The 19,781-nt window shown below is 46.8% G+C and overlaps 8 protein-coding genes across 8 annotated transcripts; 3 read left to right on the top strand and 5 right to left on the bottom strand.

Annotated features, from left to right (window-relative positions):
- The first annotated feature begins 343 nt into the window (after nucleotides 1-343).
- On the top strand, nucleotides 344-3,551 carry F4807DRAFT_152028 (uncharacterized protein). Its single transcript, XM_047993218.1, has 4 exons — nucleotides 344-803; nucleotides 875-1,168; nucleotides 1,221-1,330; nucleotides 1,382-3,551. The coding sequence occupies exons 1-4, from the start codon at nucleotides 648-650 to the stop codon at nucleotides 3,258-3,260; spliced, it is 2,439 nt and encodes an 812-aa protein (XP_047852948.1). The 5' UTR covers nucleotides 344-647; the 3' UTR covers nucleotides 3,261-3,551.
- Nucleotides 3,552-5,087: 1,536 nt separating this feature from the next.
- On the bottom strand, nucleotides 5,088-5,939 carry F4807DRAFT_461756 (uncharacterized protein; the record flags this gene model as incomplete). The annotated part of the gene is made up of 2 exons (XM_048001727.1): nucleotides 5,088-5,178; nucleotides 5,278-5,939. The coding sequence occupies 2 exons, from the start codon at nucleotides 5,937-5,939 to the stop codon at nucleotides 5,088-5,090; spliced, it is 753 nt and encodes a 250-aa protein (XP_047852949.1).
- Nucleotides 5,940-7,467: 1,528 nt separating this feature from the next.
- Nucleotides 7,468-7,926, bottom strand: F4807DRAFT_461757 (uncharacterized protein; the record flags this gene model as incomplete). The annotated part of the gene is made up of 1 exon (XM_048001728.1): nucleotides 7,468-7,926. The coding sequence occupies one exon, from the start codon at nucleotides 7,924-7,926 to the stop codon at nucleotides 7,468-7,470; it is 459 nt and encodes a 152-aa protein (XP_047852950.1).
- Nucleotides 7,927-8,821: 895 nt separating this feature from the next.
- Nucleotides 8,822-10,766, top strand: F4807DRAFT_431319 (uncharacterized protein). Its single transcript, XM_047998482.1, has one exon. The coding sequence runs from the start codon at nucleotides 9,086-9,088 to the stop codon at nucleotides 10,628-10,630; it is 1,545 nt and encodes a 514-aa protein (XP_047852951.1). The 5' UTR covers nucleotides 8,822-9,085; the 3' UTR covers nucleotides 10,631-10,766.
- A 622-nt stretch (nucleotides 10,767-11,388) lies between these two features.
- F4807DRAFT_152059 (HET-domain-containing protein) lies at nucleotides 11,389-13,897 on the top strand. The gene has a single exon (XM_047993220.1). It carries the CDS (start codon nucleotides 11,472-11,474, stop codon nucleotides 13,758-13,760), a length of 2,289 nt encoding a protein of 762 aa, XP_047852952.1. The 5' UTR covers nucleotides 11,389-11,471; the 3' UTR covers nucleotides 13,761-13,897.
- Nucleotides 13,829-15,205, bottom strand: F4807DRAFT_152044 (short chain dehydrogenase reductase). The gene is made up of 3 exons (XM_047993219.1): nucleotides 15,130-15,205; nucleotides 14,379-15,071; nucleotides 13,829-14,307 (listed from the first exon to the last, which is right to left on the bottom strand). Exons 2-3 carry the CDS (start codon nucleotides 14,928-14,930, stop codon nucleotides 13,897-13,899), a joined length of 963 nt encoding a protein of 320 aa, XP_047852953.1. The 5' UTR covers nucleotides 14,931-15,071; nucleotides 15,130-15,205; the 3' UTR covers nucleotides 13,829-13,896.
- A 64-nt stretch (nucleotides 15,206-15,269) lies between these two features.
- On the bottom strand, nucleotides 15,270-17,607 carry F4807DRAFT_431326 (benzoate 4-monooxygenase cytochrome P450). The gene is made up of 9 exons (XM_047998483.1): nucleotides 17,488-17,607; nucleotides 17,321-17,413; nucleotides 17,202-17,271; nucleotides 16,755-17,144; nucleotides 16,518-16,698; nucleotides 16,351-16,461; nucleotides 16,025-16,295; nucleotides 15,804-15,964; nucleotides 15,270-15,742 (listed from the first exon to the last, which is right to left on the bottom strand). The coding sequence occupies exons 1-9, from the start codon at nucleotides 17,542-17,544 to the stop codon at nucleotides 15,583-15,585; spliced, it is 1,494 nt and encodes a 497-aa protein (XP_047852954.1). The 5' UTR covers nucleotides 17,545-17,607; the 3' UTR covers nucleotides 15,270-15,582.
- Nucleotides 17,608-18,021: 414 nt separating this feature from the next.
- F4807DRAFT_431331 (putative short-chain dehydrogenase) lies at nucleotides 18,022-19,722 on the bottom strand. Its single transcript, XM_047998484.1, has 6 exons — nucleotides 19,507-19,722; nucleotides 18,993-19,450; nucleotides 18,794-18,920; nucleotides 18,655-18,744; nucleotides 18,500-18,586; nucleotides 18,022-18,444 (listed from the first exon to the last, which is right to left on the bottom strand). Exons 1-6 carry the CDS (start codon nucleotides 19,580-19,582, stop codon nucleotides 18,326-18,328), a joined length of 957 nt encoding a protein of 318 aa, XP_047852955.1. The 5' UTR covers nucleotides 19,583-19,722; the 3' UTR covers nucleotides 18,022-18,325.
- Nucleotides 19,723-19,781: the final 59 nt, after the last annotated feature.

The raw sequence follows: 19,781 nt of genomic DNA on the forward strand, positions 1-19,781 counted from the left end.
CGTGGTATTCCCGTTTATGTGTAGCATTTGGCATCTTCAGTCATACTTTCCCGAGGAGATATTTAGTCGTGCTCTGTTGACATTGGACTATCCATCTGATCTGTAGTTCCGTGGTAACAAAATAAGAATGGAAATTAATGTTATGAAGTTCTATGTGGAGGATACAGTGTGGCTAAAACTGTGGCTGAAGAAAAATAGCATTCATTTTACGTCATCAGAAATAGGGTCTGTGCACGGCTATACCTGGGTACGTACCGATTTGGCGGGTGAAAGTGGGTCCGTCGTTAAAGTAAACAGAACGCGATCTAGTAGCCAATTGAATTCGGAATCCTAACATCAACACCTTTCTTTTTGTAGCGGAGTTGCACCTTGCACTTGCGATTGCAATTCCGTCAATGCACTTGAACTAATATTTAAGCAGCCGTATTCACATCTATCGTCCTTACTTTGACTGCATATTGCAAATATCCGTTCTAGAGTCTCTTTCTGCGCATGCAAGCACGATCTGACCCCTCCGATCCTCATCAGATAGCTGGTTTCTTTTTGCTGCAACGCGAAATTACCTACAATTTGCGCCGACTCCAAACATTTCCTAGTTCGACCACGTCCTTTTGTCGACCAGTTCTTGCGCGATTGTCGCTTGAATCATGGAGTCCGACGAGATTTCCGATCAGTTTTTCACCTACGATGGCAGACTAGAGTCATTCAAGACTGCGCATCCAGTCGCGCGCCGTCCATCTAATGCCAAGGGCAAAGGGTCAAAGACGCTTACATGGCCCCATGAAGAACCGAACCCTGTTCAAGTGAGTTACTACATACTAATCACCTATTTAATCCCATGACTTCAGATGTTAACAAATGTTTCTCTTTGAAGCTCGCCCAAGCTGGACTTTTCTTCGAGCCGACACCTGACGCCCCAGATAATACCGTCTGTTTCCTGTGTATTAAGGCTATGGCAGGATGGGAGTCAAGTGATAGCCCCTTGGAAGAACATCTTCGTTTGTCTCCACACTGTGGATGGGCCATTGTGGCGGCTATCGACGCCGGGTTGGGAGATTATGCAGTAGACGATCCTACTGGCACTGAGATGACCGAAGCGCGCAAAGCCACGTTCGCCGGACGATGGCCTCATGATGGCAAGCGCGGTTGGAAATGCAAAACCAAGCAGGTAAGGATATACTCGCTACTTCCTTGTGTCTCATTTTGCTAAATGGTTGCAGCTTGTCGATGCAGGTTGGAAATACACTCCAACTGTTGACTCTGATGATATGGTCAGCTGCACGTATTGTTCCCTTGCTCTTGACGGATGGGAACCCAAGGACGATCCTTAGTAAGTAACACAATCTCTATGTTTCTGCATTCCGCTAATATTCTATAATAGCGAGGAGCACTACAGGCGCTCTCCAGGATGTCAATTCTTCAAGCTATTGACCCAGTACAAGAAAGGACTGGCCAAGAAGAAGGGTAGAGGCAAGGGTGCTAGAGCTTCCCAGTCGTCCCGACTTTCTGCCCAGTCGGTTGCTTCTACAGCAGCGTCGGACATGGCATCACTGCTTGAAAATCCTGTCGATCACGAAGAGAGTGTTATGACCACCACTTCTGTTATGACCCAAGGTGGCACGAAACGTAGCAGGGCGAAGAAGGGTACGGCCGTTAAGGGTAAGAAGACCAGGGCCAAGAAGGAGGCACCAGTTGAGGTGCTTGAAGACGAACCCGAGGTAGAGCAAGAACTACCTCCCCCACCCCCGCCGAAACCCACTCGAGGACGTAAACGAGCTAGCGACACCTTGGACGATTCGGTGCTGACTACAGCGGAAGCACCAGCGACAAAGAAGCGAGCCACGCGCGCTCGAAAGAGGAATACCGCCGATGCCTCTGTCATTGATCAAGATCACGATCTGGAAATGGTCGATGCTAATCCCGCACCAAAGTCAAAGGCGAAGGGCAGGAAGGGAAAAGCGACTACTATTCGCAAAGGAAGAAACCTTTCGGAGGCGTCGACCATCTCTACCACATCCCAACAAGAAGACGCTGCTCATGTGATGGATGACGAAGAGCTTGACAGACAGCTGGAGGCCGATTTTGACCGCCCACTATCTGATGATGAGAACATCGCGGCTGATTCGGATTCAGACCGCAAGAGAGCCCCAGTGAAGTCAAAGGGCAAGAAGGCAACGACAAAGAAAGCTGCTACTGCGAATCATGATGAGGCACGCAACGATCATGCTATGTTCGATCCAGAGCCCCCTACCATTGATGAAGGTGTCGTCGACGCTGAGCTGCAGGCAATGGCAACAGAGTTGGAGATCGATCAAGACGAGACTCTCCAGGTTCCCAAGAAGGGTCGCAAGGCTGGCACTAGGAAGGCTTCTAAACAGACTACCAAGAAGGCCAAAGTACAGGAGCCCGTGGAGCCTGAGCCTGAACCTGGGCAACAGGACGCTGAGACTGCTAATGAGGATGAGTTGGCCGAGGGTCATGATGTGAGCATCGTTAGCAATGCGACTCTGGTTCGGACGAGCCTGTCGTCTAGCGCTGCTCCCAAGAAGCGTGGTCGACCGAGTAAGAAGGCTGCAGCAGCGAGTTCAGACTATGCCAAGCCCGACGAACTTGCTGATGGTGAAGCAAGAGTTGACAGCTCATTCCGTTCTGAGCGTCGCGTGTCTGCAGAAAAGGCGCCCGTAGTCAAAAAGAAGTCTCTTGAGGCCCTAGCTTCCTCTTCCACATCGGCTGACAAGCCACTCCCCCTACTTCCAGTTCCGTCCGAGGAACCTCAGGCTCCGACAACGCCCAAGGCCGCTATCTCGCCTGCCCAGGCTGCAAGACAGGCCGTCGTCTCGCCGTCTCCGTCGCCACAATCATCTGACGCCGAGAACGAGCCGCCTTCTTCGAAGCCGTCGAATACCGCAAACAGCAACAGAGTCGCCCTGGCCCCAGTTGCCGCCACACCGGTTCGATCTTCACCATCCAAGCGTAACGTTCTAGCCGGTCTGCAAAGCACCGTTCCCTGGACTGCAACTGATGTCGAGATGGTCTTCGAGGATTTGGACAAGGAAAACACGCTTGGATCGGCTAAGTACCTGAAGAGCGGACCGGATTTGACAAGTCCCGAGAAGCGGATGACCGTCGAGGAGTGGATATACCACAACGCAGAGGAGGCGCAACAGAAGCTGAAGCTTGAGTGTGAAACCATGGTTTCGGCTTTCGAGAGGGAAGGTACCAGAGCCTTGCAGGCGCTGGAGGGCCTTGTTATCGATTGAACCGGTGGGACGGATGATGATGCCTTGAAATAGCTAGACTTTTGCTTTTCTGGGCCTATGGTAGATGGTTTCTACCATAACTGTTGGAACCCATATGGAAGCACTGCATGAAAAGTTGGCACTATTAGTGTCTACTATGTCACGATACTTACGCCGGCGTTGGGGATGCTTGTATTCGGATACAGAAATGGGAATGGAGACTGGATGAAGGGTCTAGGCTAGATTCGATGTTTTACATCCGGTCATTAGATGATAATGTCTCAACCAATACAAACGAACAAATTCAATGAAGCCCCGAGTATAGCAGACTCGTGATATGATGTAATGAATGGCTTTGGTGTCATGAAGTTTGTTGAAGCAGGGGTTCGATCCACTATATTCAGAACATCCTAGGGGCCCACACACCTAAGTTTAGTGGGCTTTAGGGACTAGTCCCTAAAGGCTTCAGGCCTGCTTCAGGTGCGTTGAAGCTTTAGGTGTTTCTTTACAAGTTTAGGTGTTAGGACCTAAAACCTAGAGCTCTAGGGAGCTAATGCACTGGAACACCTTATTTTACAGGTACTTGAAGAGCCCCAAATCCGCCCTCCAGCACACTGCTCGCTCCTGGGCCTACAAGGGCTCTAAGGATCTAAACCCACCATCGACGAAACCTAGCACCTCGAACACAGGTAGGTATCAGGGCCCCAAGTCATCAACTAGGGACCTAACTTTTAAGGACCCTAAGGATTATATCGCCAAAGGTCCCGACGCTTACTCCCCTCAAAGCCCTAAGGGCCTAAAGGTCTTAAGCTTTGAGGCTATCTATCCCCTAAACCACCTGTGTTTAAAAGGAAATCGTCGCTAAAGTCACCGGACTCATAACCTGTTGAAAGTTGTATCCTAAGAGCAGTGTATTAACTACACTGATCTAATGGGCTACAGCTGCTGGAGTGCAGGGAGGCTAGGTGCAGACGGGCCATGTAGCTTAAGGATTATAATGGGTACAAGTGCCCAAAGAGTTCTAGAATAGAGGGCTCAAAGAGTGTATTAATAAAAGGTAAACCTCAAATCTATCTAAGTCCCTAGCTTTAGGGGGGCATCATATCACGAGTGTTGCAGACTCGTGATATGATGTGATAAATGGCTTTAACCTAGTGTCATGAAGTTGCTTATTACGTAGGTACCTAGGTACATATAGAGGATTAACTTCTTGATACTACCTAGGTATGCGATGATGATGATTACGCATTTATTCCCACAAATTGCAAGTTTTATTTTCGTCAATAGTAGGTAGACTTGGTATTACTGGAATATGATGGGGATCCTTTACAGTAGTATGTCACTTTCTTAGTAACAGCACATTTTGAGGTCTAATTTATAATTAACTCTACTAGTCAGGTAATAATGCCTTATAGAAGTCAATTCGGAGTTCTATGGTACCACAGAGACAAGGGTAGGTGTCGGAGTAGCGAATAAGATCTGGGCAGATGACCCAAACGGGCAAGTATTCATCTCAGTCTCCATTTTTGGTAAGTTCATGTCACTGATTCTTGAAGGAGCGAGGGCGGAATCAGAGGGAAGAGTTGCCAGGTCGTATTTGTCAATGGTGCTAAGCTAAGTGGAAGTCAAACTCAATGCCCATATCCCTCTTCCATGTTTCTCTGCGACTATCATTTCGCAGCATCCGTATGACCTTGTGGGCCGTTATGCGAGCTATCCTTCCTCATGCTCGGTTCCACACCCAATTCCAATGATAAACCTTTGCATTACTATTGCCCATTCATTTTGCAAATCAAACCTCTTAAGCCTGCTCTGTTGCGGGAATGATTCGGTTGTAGCCTTAGTCAATCACAGGTCGACCAAACTTTTGAGAGCACTCGTAGCGGTCGTGATCGAAGGGATCGTTTCCCAGCGCGAGGCCGCACAAGTAACAGAAGCGCTGACCACATTTGCACCTATATTATCGAAAAGAGTAGGTTAGCTTGTGTTTTATAACCGAATCGCGGGTGAAAGGAAATATATCAACTTATCAACTTACGTCATGTGAGTGCAGCCCGAGTTTCTCTCCACGAGGATGCGGCAGTTCGGGCACTGCTTCCAGCCCTCGGCATTCGCTAGCTTGAGGACCGGGTCGTCGGGTCCGAGGGCGTTGATGTGGGCCGGGTCGCAGTTACCGAAGTGCGACTTCTGGGCGCACGTCTTGCAGGTGTTCTTGCCGCACTTCGGGCACGTTCCGACGCGCTGCGAGCAGCTGGCCTCGGGAATGAACCCGAGACAGTCCTGGTCATGGCAGTACAGCTTTCGACCGGGAGTTGAATACTCCTCCAGGCGGTTGATGTACGTCTTAATCTCATTCTTCGAGAAGGCCGCGATCTCGACGAATATTTCGATCGGAATGACGCGGCAGCACTTGGCGGGGGCGAACGGTTTCGACAAGTAGGCCATGTGCGCGTTCTCCCACACGCACTCCACGCAGTGAGCGTGGCGGCATGAGAGCTGGACGAAGTACGCGGAGGTGACCTCTCGTTCGCAGACTAGGCACTTGATCACGTTTCTCGGGGAGAGTGAGGGTTGACGCGGACGTTTAAAGTCAGGGCAGGGTTTGCCCACTTGGTCCTCGTCAGGGAGTCCCGCGAAAGGATCTCGTGGCGCGAAAGGATTTCGTGGCGCGAAAGGATGTCGTGGCGCGAGGGGGTTCATCTTGCCGGTAACGTTGAACTCTTGCAGATCCTAGTCTTGGATACGTGTCGATGATGTGAGTATTATATGGTAGTCAGGGTTGAAGCACGGTGGAAGGTTGCGCGACGATGACACACTGGAGAGTAGCTTCGCGCGTCACCTATCGCGTTATCTGTAGCGTTGATTCTAACACAAGATCAGATATAATTTATCTACCCGTGATCCTAGTTGAAGCCTGTGAAGAACAATGTTGGAAGAGGTTGTAGGTGAGATGAGTTTACCAGGACCAGGCGCAAAAATGCAGATTGATCTTGGTAGAGGGTAGAGAATGAAGAGGAAATAATGAGAGAGCGTGTTGATTTTAGAAAATTAAGAGGTTCAAAGTTTTCCGTGTGGGTTCTAGTAGAGAAAAATGATTGATGCTCGGCTCTGTTATGCTTTAGACGTTGATGGTGGCTTATAGGAGGCGGAAGCTATTTAAAGTACCTAGATCATAGTATCAAGTTTGGAGTGCAACGACGTCGTATAGACAAGATTATGGCATATTGCTGATTCCTTCTTGGTAAGGTATACGGTTTCCATCTCTTGAGCGTGTGGTTAAGGGGTATCGTAAGGTTCATTCTGATTACACGATCCCAGAAGGCAAGTATGTAGCTGTTTCGACATGCCTTTACCGAAGATTGACTACCCAGGTTAGGTTTACTTGGATTTCTCTCATGGCAGATCACGAGAGACGACAGACGACAGACGAAGATTTGATAGGAGTCAACTAGTATAAGAAAAACAGACGTTGGAGAAGGACGAACGTCTAGGTACAAATCTCTTTCTTTGGAAGAATTTTCACCAGTCCCAGGGCCAACTCCACCGCATGCATCGATAGAAGCCCCCGAAGATTCACAAAGTAAAATCATCCTTATCAATCAAGAGACTACGTCAATCTGGCGTACTGGAGTAGGTACCTATGCGAATATCTAGGTAGGTATGTTGTAACTTGTGAAGTCGTTGCGAGTCTCGTTTAGTGTGAAAAACCAGCTGCTTCTTGGGACTCCATCGTGAAAGGCAGTTCCTTTGCCTTCCAAGAAACGTACCTCGGTAGAGGTAGGAGTACGGTATATAACTCGGTGGAAGTCGTCTAAGGAAGAAAGGAGTTAGACAAGTCCTTGTTCTTTCATGTTCAATATTGTTATCTAATTAAATGTGGTATTTCAATTGACGTGTTAACACCTACGAGATGGCAGCCTTGTGTCTGAATTCGCACCTTTTATATATCTTAGCTGAGTCACTGACTGGCTGATTGGTTTTATGACAGACTGCTTAAGATGTTCGACCTAGTTAAGAGACGAAGACACAGTTTTATAAACGGGGCTGGAACCTCTTTTTTTTTTAAGGAACCTGCCTGACTTAACGGCAGACTATCCACCTACTAATTGACCAACACTTCTTTCTCATGTGGACAAGTTAGTAAATAAAGAAGGGAGTAGATATGAGATATAACCCATAGACTCAAGATAGCTCCGTCTCTCTTATAAGCCAGTAACTTTCTCTTGACTTAACAACCGCAGCCATAATTCTTACCACACCCTTTTCCATAACGGGATAATATCGAGTAATCCTTATAGGTGTCACACTGGACCCATGGGCCAGTCCCGTCACCTTCTGCCATCCAGCACCACTCGCCGAGTTGACCGCACGCCTTCCAGCAATAGCTATGGGCGCAACCGTATGGGGCGTCCCAAGAACAGCGTCTAGGCTGGATAATGATGGAATTTTCCTGAGGAACGCCTCCGGGAGCTAGAGAACCCTCTACGATGATACGCGTGTCACCAAGAGGATGTTTCGCACATTTGCGTACATCCGAAGGCGTCATGCCCTGAGGCAGATTGACTTCATCATATTCCATGATTCCAAGGTCGCCACACTCTTCGGCTGCGGCCGGGTTGGACGTAGTCGCTGCTAGTACATGGCATGCGTGGGCTGCGAGTAGGATGGCGGCAATGTTCAATTTCATCGTGGATTACTTGTGAAGATGTTAAGATTCATATGATTGAGTACGAAGTGCTGAAATGGAGGATATAGAATTCAATTCTAAGGTATGAGAGTAGAGATACTGCTCTTTGAAATGAAAATAAGTTTCAATTCAGTTGTGTCTCTCAAACTTGTACTGTAGACACCTTGGCACCAACAACCTCATTAGGATAACACAAGTACTTCGTGATTAAGCGAACATCGAGAAGGCAAGTAAGATCTAATTAGTCTGGTATTGCAAGTCTTACTAGACTAGGCCATATGAAATTTTACATACTATATATACTACTACCACCTACCTACTTAAGGGGTGATGATTTTATGTGTTAGCTGGAAGGTTTGACAGGCAAATATTAACGAGACTTCCTTCAGTGCTGTGTCTTTAGCGGTTATATATGGTACATGAGTTACTGACACTGACTTGTGACGCTTCCCCGTGCCTTCGGCACTGCGCCTTAATTGGGGAAACGGGCAACAATTGTGATATACTAAACTTTGGTGTAATCTTACTCTTTGAAGAAATTAGTATAATAATTGTTATAAAGATAATTAATAATGTAAAAAATCTTTGAGATAAAAGGGGTATTGTTTTAACTGCTGCCCGTTTCCTTGATTGAAATGTAGTGCCAAAGGCATGGGGAGGCGTTACAAGCCATAATTAGTAGTATGCTGATGATCGTGGCCATGAGCCCTTTGAAAAATGATTATGTGAGATGACTTAGCGAAGGATTGGACGGTGGGGATGGAAGTGTTCACAGCCTCTAGGGAATGTCGATCGGGGCGCTATGGGGAACATTAAGGCTTAGTGAGAGCTGGTTGGGCTATCATTAATGCGTCGTAATTGGGACGAATTTATCTTGTAGAATGCCATTTAGATCAATGATCGTCCCTCCTGGTTCATTCTACAGCAAGGCAAACCCGGTCGCAATTGAACCCCATCGAGATTTTATATTTTCAGCTCGCTGCCAATGGCCGAAAGCCATACAAGGATATTCTATTTTAATTCGATATGATCAAATCTCACCTTCAGCTGCATGGTCTATTATATACTATATATACTGGCGACCATTGTGTTGAAATGGCGTTTCTAGTTGTGAAGTAAGCTCTATCATTTTTTGACCGAATCCATCATCGTCCTAAAGATGATTCCATCCTCAAATACCGTGGCGGCGGCCATAGTACTCTTATCTGTTGTTTCTCAAGGATCATGCCAGCAGAGCACCCGCACGGTTGATATACAGGCGACTGCCCCTTCTGATATCTCCCAGAAAATTGACCCTTCCTTTCCCGGCTTCGCTTTTGAAGAGTCTTCATTTTATGCCTATTCATTCGACGCTCAGGGTAAACCAAACAGCTTCTCTCAAAACCTTGTCAACTCCGTGTTGAGTCGCACTGGCGGAACACCCCTTCTTCGGGTAGGCGGAACATCAGCAGACTACGGCCTTTTCAATTCATCTCAGAAAGACCCCACCAACTTCCCACCAACGAAGTCCAGCCCCCCATTGACAGATGGAGTTACAATTGGTCCATCGTTCTTCAATGCCTTTGAAAACTGGCCTGGAGCGAAGTTTGAGTTCATGGTACCCTTCCAAAACACGAGCTATAGCCATACTTTGGAGTGGGCGAAGACAGGAATGCGACACATTAGTAACGGGAGTCTCTATACCTTGGAGATCGGAAATGAACCCAACTTCTACGGCTGGTTCAAGTCTGGCCATGCTGCCGAATATGTGAAAAGGTACACCAACCTTATGAACGAGTTGAAGCAAAGCATCCCGATCTTAAATGGCCCAAAGATGTTCCAAGCTCTCGACACGGCTTCTGGCGACGCAACTGCTCTTACGGCAAAAGACGCGTTCGAGAACGGGCTAAATAAGATTGCTTCTAGCATTAAGCAAGTGGGCTTCCACTACTATCAAGGCCACGGCCCGAAAACATTGAGCGAGCTCCAGGACTGGGTACGCCATAACACCTCGGTGAATAAAATGAAGGACTACATCCCCAATATCGAGTACCTCAAAAAGACCGACAACGATGTTGGCTTCGCACTGACGGAGGTTGGCTACAATGTAGGAGGAGCCAAAGGTGGTGGCAAAACGCTGGATAGCAATTTAGCTACCGCTTTATGGGCTGTCGACTTTCAGTTGTACTGCATGACGGTTAACGTGAAGCGCGTCAACTGGCAGCAAATCCTAATGTCTACTCTTAACATGTGGCGCGCGGTTGACAGCAATGCTGGTCCTGCGACCGTTACCGCTAACTTCTACTCTCAGCCCTTCATTGCCGACTTTATCAGCAAAGGCGGCAATACGCAGGTAGCCAAACTGGACGTCGGCGATGATTCAAATGGCACGCTCACCGCATACGCCGCATACGAGTCCGGCAAGCTAGCAAGGGTAGCGCTTGTCAATCTCGATCTTTGGACTCCGCAGAATGGAACCCGAACGTATGTAGATTTTGCGCTGAAGGGACTATCGGGGACCTCTAAGCAGGCTAAGGTACATTATCTCGGTGCTCCGAATGGCGCGTTAGCTAAGGACGGGTTGACGTATGCGGGTTTTCAATGGACGAAGGAAAGCAACGGGATTGACCAACTGGCAAGGAACGATAGTAGTGTCTTGGGACTCGACGGCACGGACGTGACTGTTCGCGTCAATGCCACCTCGGCTTTGATGATTTTGCTGTAAAGGTGTCGATAGAGAAGAAGTTCGGCATGTACTAGCCAAGGAAGCGTATAATGATTTGGGCGCCATTGGAATGGCTGGAAAAAACATTTTCTTATATAGCTTGAATTCAATATACATATATATTAGTTTATGTACTTAAATGACAATTTGTGTTGTATTTTCTTCACTTTAGTATCCCACGGAGATTGTTTAAATAAGGGTAAGCTGTATGTATATGCGGCCACACCGTGTTCTACTGTGCCCCTCTTCATTATATAATCCATATATCGATTCAAGTAAGGTTGATTAGATAATTCAGGGGCTAGCTTACGTAACTCATACCTAATTCTGGCGCTGCGTTGTTCTGGGTAAATTTGGATGACTTTCTGTAGGCATAGTGTTCTTTGGGCATGAATGCAGAAAGAGTAAACCTTCAAAATGGTAGGCATCTATGAACTTCGTTACCTATATTACCAGTTGAGAATGAAACGACGCGCCCTTTGGATTGGATGGTACTTTCATGATATTCCCACCTTTGTGTCTTGTTTTGTCAAACGATTAATATTAAAGATGCTTAATTACTAGGTGAATACGGCTTACATTAACCGCGTAACTCGCACCTTGAGTATAAGATTAGTATTAGCTGAACCAATTTACTCCGAAATGCTGACATAATTACATGGATCTGACTAATCCTCATCTCAACCCTTGAATGTGGGGTGTTTTAAAAGTAGAAATGGATGATGATGAAATTGTTTTCGTCCAAAGGACGACAAGTAGAAATGGAATCTGCAGAATAGAAAAAAACCAACTTAGTAGAGTTTCTACCTATTCAAAACTGATATCATTCTATTATTGGAAGATGAATTATACCATAGGAGATGAGTCGTCCGACCTCTGCACCGTATGCTCCAACATAAATATTTCAGAGTATTTCAAAGAAGAGATAGATGATCGGATAGACCGCGCTACTGGTCTGATCGAGGCGGCTTCCACAGCGAAGCGACTTGGATCCCTTCGGGACATTTGTTTGAAGGCTCGCAAGTGTTCGTTTTGCTGGATTGTTGTGCAGTCCATCTGCACCACTTCCCTATCCAGAGAAAAGACACCTGAAGCCTTGCTGGAGTCGGAGACGTCCACAACTAAACCGCGAGAATGTTATCTATACAGCTACTGCTCCGCGAAGAATGATAGGATCGAAGATGATAATCCATCTTCGAAGGCAATACGCATTGGTATTGCTTATCGGGCTGGAGGACCAGGCGACAGTGGTGGGGCAGCCGACGGACAGATTGGCGACATTCAGCTCCTAGACGAAGATTCGATGCGAATTCGGAACTCGAGAGCCTTCTTTGGGCGTCGCATAGGCCCTAAAATTAATATTAATCTAGCTAATTACTGGCTCGACCTATGTGAAACAAACCACGGGGTTCGCTGCAACGGAGAGAGACATGGTTCCAATGTTGAGCCAGAGGATCTACTGGTCATTGATGTGAAGCGGAAATGCATTACAAAGCTTCCAGCCGGTGCAAATTATCTAGCTCTCAGCTATTGTTGGCCAACTCGAGAGATGTTTCGAACTCTTCTGGCGAATGTTGATGAACTTTTACGCCCTGAAGCACTCGTAAGCCGGTGGGATAAACTACCGGGTGTTATTCAAGATACAATCAACCTAACCATCGACTTTAGCGAGACCTACCTCTGGATTGACGCACTCTGCATCGTTCAGGATGATAAAGAACAGAAAGATGCCCAAATTTCCCAAATGGATCGGGTTTACGCTTCAGCTTTGATGACCATCGTACCGGTATTAAGAACACTAGACCCAGATCAGGCATGTAGTGGACTCCCAAGATACAACCCAAAAATAAAGTATAGAGAGCAAAAGGTGACTGTTATCCAAGGTATGAATTTAGCAGTGCCATTCGAGGCAGTGTATGGAATGGTGGACGCGAGAACAAGATGGGGCACAAGAGCCTGGACGTATCAAGAATGCCTTGTATCCCGAAGGATCCTGTTCCTCACGGAATCCCAAGCATACTTCCAATGCCGCCATAGTATATTCTGTGAAGACTGCAGAGGCGAAATCGACAGTACTGACGTTTACTTCGCTCCACGCACCAACTTGTGGAATCCGGGAGCTTTGGAGACAACTGGCGGACGGCTGCAGCTAAATTTTGGAACTTTACATCTTCCGAGGGAACCCTACACCAAGGACGAACGAGCAATTATGGCATATCTCAACTACGTGCTAGTCTATTCGTGTCGACAGCTAACGTTCATGTCGGACTCCCTGAATGCGTTTAGAGCGATTCAAAATGTTCTGAGCAATACGATGCGGACATCCTTTTGGTACGGCATGGCAGAAAAGTACTTTGATATCGCCCTCCTATTTATCCCTCATGTCGATGAACCCCGGACTAAGCAGCTTGGAGAGGACTACCCGTTGAACCCGGCTTTCCCTAGCTGGACTTGGGCAGCATGGAGTTGTGCACTGGATAATTCCGAATACTTCCCCTGCACTAGCCATGGTATCCATCGTGAAGTAGACTGGTTTCTCTTATGCAAGGAAAACTATGCGATATTGCTCGAATCAAAGGGTAGACCAGGTGACAGTAAGTTTCCTCATGCCAACAACAAGGAACTCGGCATGTTAGGAAGTATCCCCTCAGGGATATTACCACCATTAAGGACCAAGACCACAGCCAATCAGATTCTCCAAGACACGAACGATTGCGCTTTGCTGAGTTGCTGGACGATGGCTTTGGATCTTTACCTACCAGGGAGCGTCATACCTTTAGGTCGTCACAGCAGGCGCTGGTCTGGTTCACTTCATCTTGCAATCTGCAATGGCCAAGGGAAGTGGATCGGTTCTATTCTAATGAACAAACCATGGGTGGAAGCCAGCTTGGATACGACTCAGCCATATCGTTTCATACTTATATCTCGATCCGAGGACATTATGCCGTATCAAGACTCTGATGTGAAATTCTTTGATACGAATATTTTCGAATGTCGGCCGTGGTGTTTTTTAAATGTCATGATGGTTCAAATATTGGGTGATACTGTTCGACGGCTTGGGATTGGAACAATTCATGAGGACGCATGGGTTCAGGAGAACCCAAACAAAATGCTCGTGAAGCTTGAGTGAAAAGAGGGCGAGTTCATAATGTGGTTTTCAACATTTGCTTGATATTGTGGGTAGGCGCCACTTTACTAACTAAGGGATCCACGGCCCGTTTTCCTGGAATCTGCTGCCTCTACATGATATGATACCTAATAAAGGTTTAACCCCCTACATAACTGGTACGTAAATCCGTTGCCGTCTGTTGCTTCCTTGCCAACTCGATATTCCTTTCTCCCCACCACTGCGGCCGCGTCTGGATCAACATCTCCTCCACTTCGGTAAACGTGTCGCTGATGGTATGAATGACGCGGCCATTCCATCTTCCACCCGAGTCCGTAGCCTCGCTGTCTTTCCCATAGTCCTCCACTCTCCGGCTTTGGCTCGCGGTCGCCGAGTACACGACAGCGAGCCCAACGTGCCTGGCCGTCGATACGGGGAGCCCTGTTGCCATGATCGGGGCTGCGAGGTCCGGTGGCAGCGTGCTTGATTCAGTGGCCGACGGCGCGACACCCGAGATAGCAATGTTGTGGAGCGGCAGAGTAGTACGGAGAGTACGGATGAGGTTCGTCAACTAGATATGTGTAAGCTTGAGACTTGCATTCAGATCCGCGGTAGAGAATAGTGAATGCGTGGGAAACTGACCGCGGCCTTAGTCGCGCAATAGACCGGTAGACTGTACTCCGGCACATACGCCGTCGCGCTGGTGGTTATCACGATACTCCCGCCGTCAGTCTGTCCCTTCATGACACGTGCTGCCAACATGATAAAATCCATTGTGCCTTGAAGATTTATGGCGATTTCTGGGTAGTTCGGATGCCTCTCGGCCTTCAAAGCCGACCACCCAGCCGATTCTAAGGGCGCGGGACGGAAGCATTGCTGTAAATAAGTTCCGTGCTCTCCAACCCCCGCATTTGCTATAGCGATGTCTATAGTGGCGCAGTACCTGCAAGTGATGGTGGAGAATGCGTCTACAAGGCTCGACCATGAAGATATATCTGTCTGTATGAAAATTAATTTCGAAGTAGATGCAAGGTCTCGAGGCAGTGGTTGGACATCGAGGATGAAAACTTGGGCATTGTGCTCGAGAAGGATCTCCACGGCACCCCGGCCAATCCCGCTTGAACCACCGGTGACGACCGCGGTCTTGCCGGAGAGGTCTGGGATCATGCCATTAGTTATGGAAAGATCTGTCATCTTTAAAGTTGATGGTCTTGGCCAATCTATCTGAGATCTAGCAACATGGGTATGAGATTTTGGTGAAGTTCTACTACGATAACCGAGCGGTCAAGTGGGGGTTCTCTCAAGATATTGGGTCAGTACTTAATACCATAGTAACTGGGCTCTGATTAGTGGAGAGTAGCTCCAAGTGGTAGCGAGGGGGGGGGGCTTATACCAGTCGCTGTGCTTATTCGGAGATTTCCTGTTTTGACAGACCAGGTGCATAGGTAGGTAGATTATCTAGATCTACTACCTAGTGTCAACTACCAATTTCCACGGTACATAAATAATAGGGGTTGCCATAGGCCCACATTATCTCCAGATAGAGTTTTGAGGCTCAAAGATTGGGTTTTAAGACCCGTTTTTATAGATATTAATAGTATCAAACCGTCTAACACTAATCCCTTCGTGATCTTCCTTGTTCCCGCCTTCCACAGCTGCTGCTTGTCGGTGCGATGGAGTTTCCAGAAACTGGTGATAATCATGAGACTATTAAGGACGCAAAGGTGGGAGTCTATACTGTAGGCCACTCCAAGCAAAGTTGAAAAGAGCAACATTTCCGCTTGGGGGTCATTCAAGTCAGATACATGCCGTCGGCTTGCTTTGATTTGGTTTGTTGAAGATATTCTTATTGGGATCTTGTCGTCACGCGGACTACAAGGGGCGGCTTGATCCATAGCGTATGCATTCGTGAGTCTCGTTGCCATTCTACGTCCTCATTCAACAATTCAAGGTCATACGAGTAATGAATTTTGGCCAGTGTTGTTCTCATCTCCATCCATGCAAGACTACAAAAGTTAATTAATCGCTTCGTGACTACGATAATGCATCTTAGAGTTTTCCACGTACCTTTGTCCAAGACAGCTCCTTGCCCCTAAAGAAAAAGGCTGGCTCGCATCAAGATTATCATGAGTATTGCCTTCAAGCCATCGGTTGGGATCGAAGAGTTCTGGGTTTTTAAAGTTGGTTTCGGAAAGGCAGGCTGCGATTGGGTTCGTAGAAACTATTGTCTATATTAACTATTAGTAACACTTGTAGATGGTTTCATTGAACATTCAACTAGTACATACCCCTCCTGGTATGAAGTGGCCATCTACGGTGGCGCCCGCATCGGGGACAACCCGTGGAAGTGCGAGCGGGAGTGGAGGGTATATTCTCAATCCTTCCAAGATGACCGCGTTCAAGTATCGGAGCGGCGCTGTAGAAGAATTGTTAATAGATTCATAAGCCTCGAAGGAGTCGCGGATTTCTTGACGAAGCCTGTCATTTACTTCCTTCGTGCGAAGAAGATAGTAGGTAATACAAGCAAGTGCCGTTGCCGTCGTCTCGCTTCCCGCTGTTCTATCGAGTCATGTTAGGTAATCAGAAGCACATAAGTGGCCATCGAGGGTCGTACATGAAGTCTGCAGCATGCGCAGCGAGTTGAATATCTGAAACCTCGCACGGATCTCTGGTTTTCAATATGTTGGTCATAAAATCTTTTCGGGGAGTTTTGTTCGCAATTCGTCTAGCCGATGATCGTTAATATGCTTACGGAGGCTACTGATATAGCGTATACAATACTTCTTGATCAGATTCAAGGAATATTCCTCATGGATTCTTGTCTCGCGGACCAAATTCTTGATCTTTCTTGGCATTAATACTCTAAATAACTTAGAGAACATTGGAAATCTCTTCATGGTATCAGCTAAGGCACCTTGTTTCAGTGCCCCTGTAACGAGAGATATCCACTCGTGAGTGTTTCCTATCCCGCGCATGTTAGTAGATGTCATAAGTGTAACAGCGGGAGCTATAACAAACCGGTCTCGATACCCCTAAACGTTTCGCCGAAAGCCAAGTTTCCAATGATATCGAAAGTCAACATATTAAACCATGTTACGAGTTCTACTCCTTCTTTTCCCCTCTCGCCGCCAATTTTCTTGATAAAGGAATCAATGCTCTCCGAAATTAGGGATTCTTGCTCTGTTAGGGATCTATCCGAAAACACGGGCGAGATATATCTCCGCATATGTTTATGCTCTTCAGGATCTCGCACGCTCACGATAGAGTGGGCTTGATCGGCGTAGCTTCCCCCATCATAGAAGTCACTTTTAATGAATGGTCCGTGGCCTTTTCGAAAGCCATATATATCTTTCCATGATTGAGCTGTGTTGAATGAAAGTTCATTTGGGGCAATTCGGACGGCCGAGCCTTGACAATGATTCGGTATGTTAGTAGAATGTTATTCGAAGAATGGAGAGGTCAAACCATATTTCCTGTGGAGGGACAGGATGTCGTATGGCTGTCTTCCCCGTAAGAAAGAATAGCAGTATAAGAACTATATCATTAGTTGTAGTCATATGAGTTCGGAATATTTTATTGATTACATTACTTGTCGATGCTGTTGGGGGGCCTGGGAAGTACGATAATGGATGAAAATAGGCGCCACGCGTATGAATGAATACTCCACAAAGTAAGAGCTATGTACAAGTTCTAGGTTATTACGAGGAAAAAGGACTGTATAGAGATAGGTAGGTAGGTAGCTAAGACATACTCCAAGAAGCAGGTAGGCGCATGCAATCAAATCCCTTTCACTGAATAAGTACATCATGATAGTATAGTTAGGTAGGCTGAATTCTGTGGCAGGATTTTCAAGGACATTACACGAAATTCTGTTGTTTTATCTACCTAAGAAACTTCTTTCTAATATCAAATTAGCAGATGCATAAGTACTTTAGTAACGTAAGCGCCAAACATCCCAACGGGATCCGAAAGAGGTAATGTCCGTGGGCGTAGGACTTTACCAAAAACATATTTCCCAATTTGATAGTCCCCGGAGATCTACGCATGGCGCAAACGTTTGAATCACATCTGATTGGAAAACAGTTCGGGAATTGCCTAATACCGTAGGTAGGTGCGATTGAGACTGTTTCAATTGATGCTGTGTGAGCGTGCAAGATTCTTCAGTTCAGAGGATTCTTGTGAAGCCCGAGCAGTCTCTTAGATGAAATAAAATGTCACATACGACACATGACGTATGGTGGTTAGAAATTAGATAAGGCTGGATACCTAGGTAGGTACTTAAATACTTATTATAGGCTATCTCTTTAACTGGTAGAGGGTAATTTTTCTAGATGCTTAAACGAGCAGCGGTACTTCTAGCACCCCGAGTAAGAGGTACTTGCCGGTAGGGTTTGGGCAATTTTATTTTATAATGAGTAATAAGTGATCGATCTAGTAATAGCCAGGTTCATAATGATTCCTGGGCGTTCTGGATTTGCTAAAGAGAAGGAGGGGCGGAAGCCAAGAATACCGTCAAACCGTTTTCCAACCAAGTCCCATGTATCTATCACCACCAGCATCCAAACGTGACCTCAATGCGATCTAAATAATCACTGGCGAGTTAGTTTCTCGCTTAGTTCCCAGAGTTTCTTTGCATTATCGACGTTGATGGCGTATTCCTTGATATCTGGGTGGACATTGCATTCCACGAACAACGTCGGAGATTTTTCTATGCTGGTTAGTTCAACGTTTTAGCAAGCAAGAGTAGGTATTCATCTACATACCTCGAAGAGTAGGATCCAGTGCTGCAAGGAGGATAGTTGCGCAGCCTTCTTGTAGTGTTCGCGGTGTCTGTGGAGGTACGTCTTTGCCTGTGTGCGTTGTTATTATGGTCCAAGCCAGATTCCTTGTAGGTTGAATTAGGTTGAATAAAGCGTACCACCATTGCGTGCAACAGCCAACTTATAACCTTCCATCATCAAGTCCATGTCCACGCCGTTGTTTCCCTGAAGTGGAGAATCCGGTACATCTAATTATTATATCAGTGGAGTTCAGTAGCTATAGGGATACTAACATACAGCCAGGGTGAACAGCAAATGCTGCAAGGCCTTTACTGCCAAACTTGTGGCGTAAACCTACTGCATGGAGGATGTTCGCCGTTTTTGCTTGAGCATAGGCCAACCAAGGATTGTATGTTTTTCCTCCCTGTGGAATTCATTAGATGAGGTTACCTCACTAGGTATTGAAATGTATGTATGATAGCGATGTATCGCTTACTTCAAAATTGGTATCCTCAAAGTTGCATTCACCTAGCTCATAACCCATACTCGTCAGGTTTACGACAGTGGGGGCCGGTGACGCTAGGATCTTGTCCATAATCAGGCTTGTGAGTAGGAAGTGGCCAAGATGATTAGCCGCAAATTGGAGCTCAATGCCATCTGCAGAGGTTTGGAAGGTTCTGACTGCCATGTTTCCAGCTGCATTAATGACAATGTCAAGGCGGTCCAAGTCCGGGAGAGCATTGATTTCTGCAGCTGCTCGTCGCACGGATTCATTGCTAGCCAGGTCAACCTGGACGAACGTCACTTTGGCACCTGGGTTGATTTCTCGAATCTCATTCACGACTGGGCGAATCTTGGACTCATTGCGTCCTGCCAGAATGAGACGATTCGCTGAAGCCAACATCTTAGCCGTCTCAGCACCTAAGCTTCCATGGCTGGAACCGGTGATGAGAACTGTTCACTAAATTAACATGTTGAATGCTGGTGGATTCCAAAGTAAGTTCTCATACCATTTTTGCCTTGGATGTTGCTACTGAATGCTGTGACAATCTCCTTGCCTGTGGTGTTGCCATCGAATGGTGCCATGGTGAGAAAATGCGTGGACTCGACTAATAGAATTATGATGATAACAATAAGGGTGATATTGATTGCTTGGGAAGAAAGAAGTGAAAGAAGAGCGCAAAGGAATGCGGGGGTTAAAGCCTTATGTAGAAGGATTGGTAGACGCCTAACGGAGACATTTAGCGAGACACGGAGGAATTATGTAGATGAATTGGTACCGAAC

The sequence above is a fragment of the Annulohypoxylon truncatum genome (assembly GCF_022578515.1).
Source record: "Annulohypoxylon truncatum strain CBS 140777 unplaced genomic scaffold F4807scaffold_22, whole genome shotgun sequence".
Lineage (NCBI taxonomy): Eukaryota > Fungi > Ascomycota > Sordariomycetes > Xylariales > Hypoxylaceae > Annulohypoxylon > Annulohypoxylon truncatum.

Bases quoted from the DNA above. Each gene is read 5' to 3' on its own strand.
- F4807DRAFT_152044 (XM_047993219.1), bottom strand. From the start codon at position 14,930: ATGACAGATCTTTCCATAACTAATGGCATGATCCCAGACCTCTCCGGC. The intron at 14,308-14,378 runs GTCAGTTTCCCA...ACACATATCTAG, and splicing joins ATTGCGCGACTAAGGCCGCG to TTGACGAACCTCATCCGTAC.
- F4807DRAFT_431319 (XM_047998482.1), top strand. From the start codon at position 9,086: ATGATTCCATCCTCAAATACCGTGGCGGCGGCCATAGTACTCTTATCT.
- F4807DRAFT_431326 (XM_047998483.1), bottom strand. From the start codon at position 17,544: ATGATGTACTTATTCAGTGAAAGGGATTTGATTGCATGCGCCTACCTG. The intron at 17,145-17,201 runs GTTTGACCTCTC...ATCATTGTCAAG, and splicing joins GTCCCTCCACAGGAAATATG to GCTCGGCCGTCCGAATTGCC. The intron at 16,462-16,517 runs GTATTGTATACG...ATCATCGGCTAG, and splicing joins TCCTTGAATCTGATCAAGAA to ACGAATTGCGAACAAAACTC.
- F4807DRAFT_152059 (XM_047993220.1), top strand. From the start codon at position 11,472: ATGAATTATACCATAGGAGATGAGTCGTCCGACCTCTGCACCGTATGC.
- F4807DRAFT_152028 (XM_047993218.1), top strand. From the start codon at position 648: ATGGAGTCCGACGAGATTTCCGATCAGTTTTTCACCTACGATGGCAGA. The intron at 804-874 runs GTGAGTTACTAC...TTCTCTTTGAAG, and splicing joins AAGAACCGAACCCTGTTCAA to CTCGCCCAAGCTGGACTTTT. The intron at 1,169-1,220 runs GTAAGGATATAC...AAATGGTTGCAG, and splicing joins GGAAATGCAAAACCAAGCAG to CTTGTCGATGCAGGTTGGAA.
- F4807DRAFT_431331 (XM_047998484.1), bottom strand. From the start codon at position 19,582: ATGGCACCATTCGATGGCAACACCACAGGCAAGGAGATTGTCACAGCA. The intron at 18,921-18,992 runs GTAAGCGATACA...TGAATTCCACAG, and splicing joins TTGAGGATACCAATTTTGAA to GGAGGAAAAACATACAATCC. The intron at 18,587-18,654 runs GTACGCTTTATT...CAACGCACACAG, and splicing joins GGCTGTTGCACGCAATGGTG to GCAAAGACGTACCTCCACAG.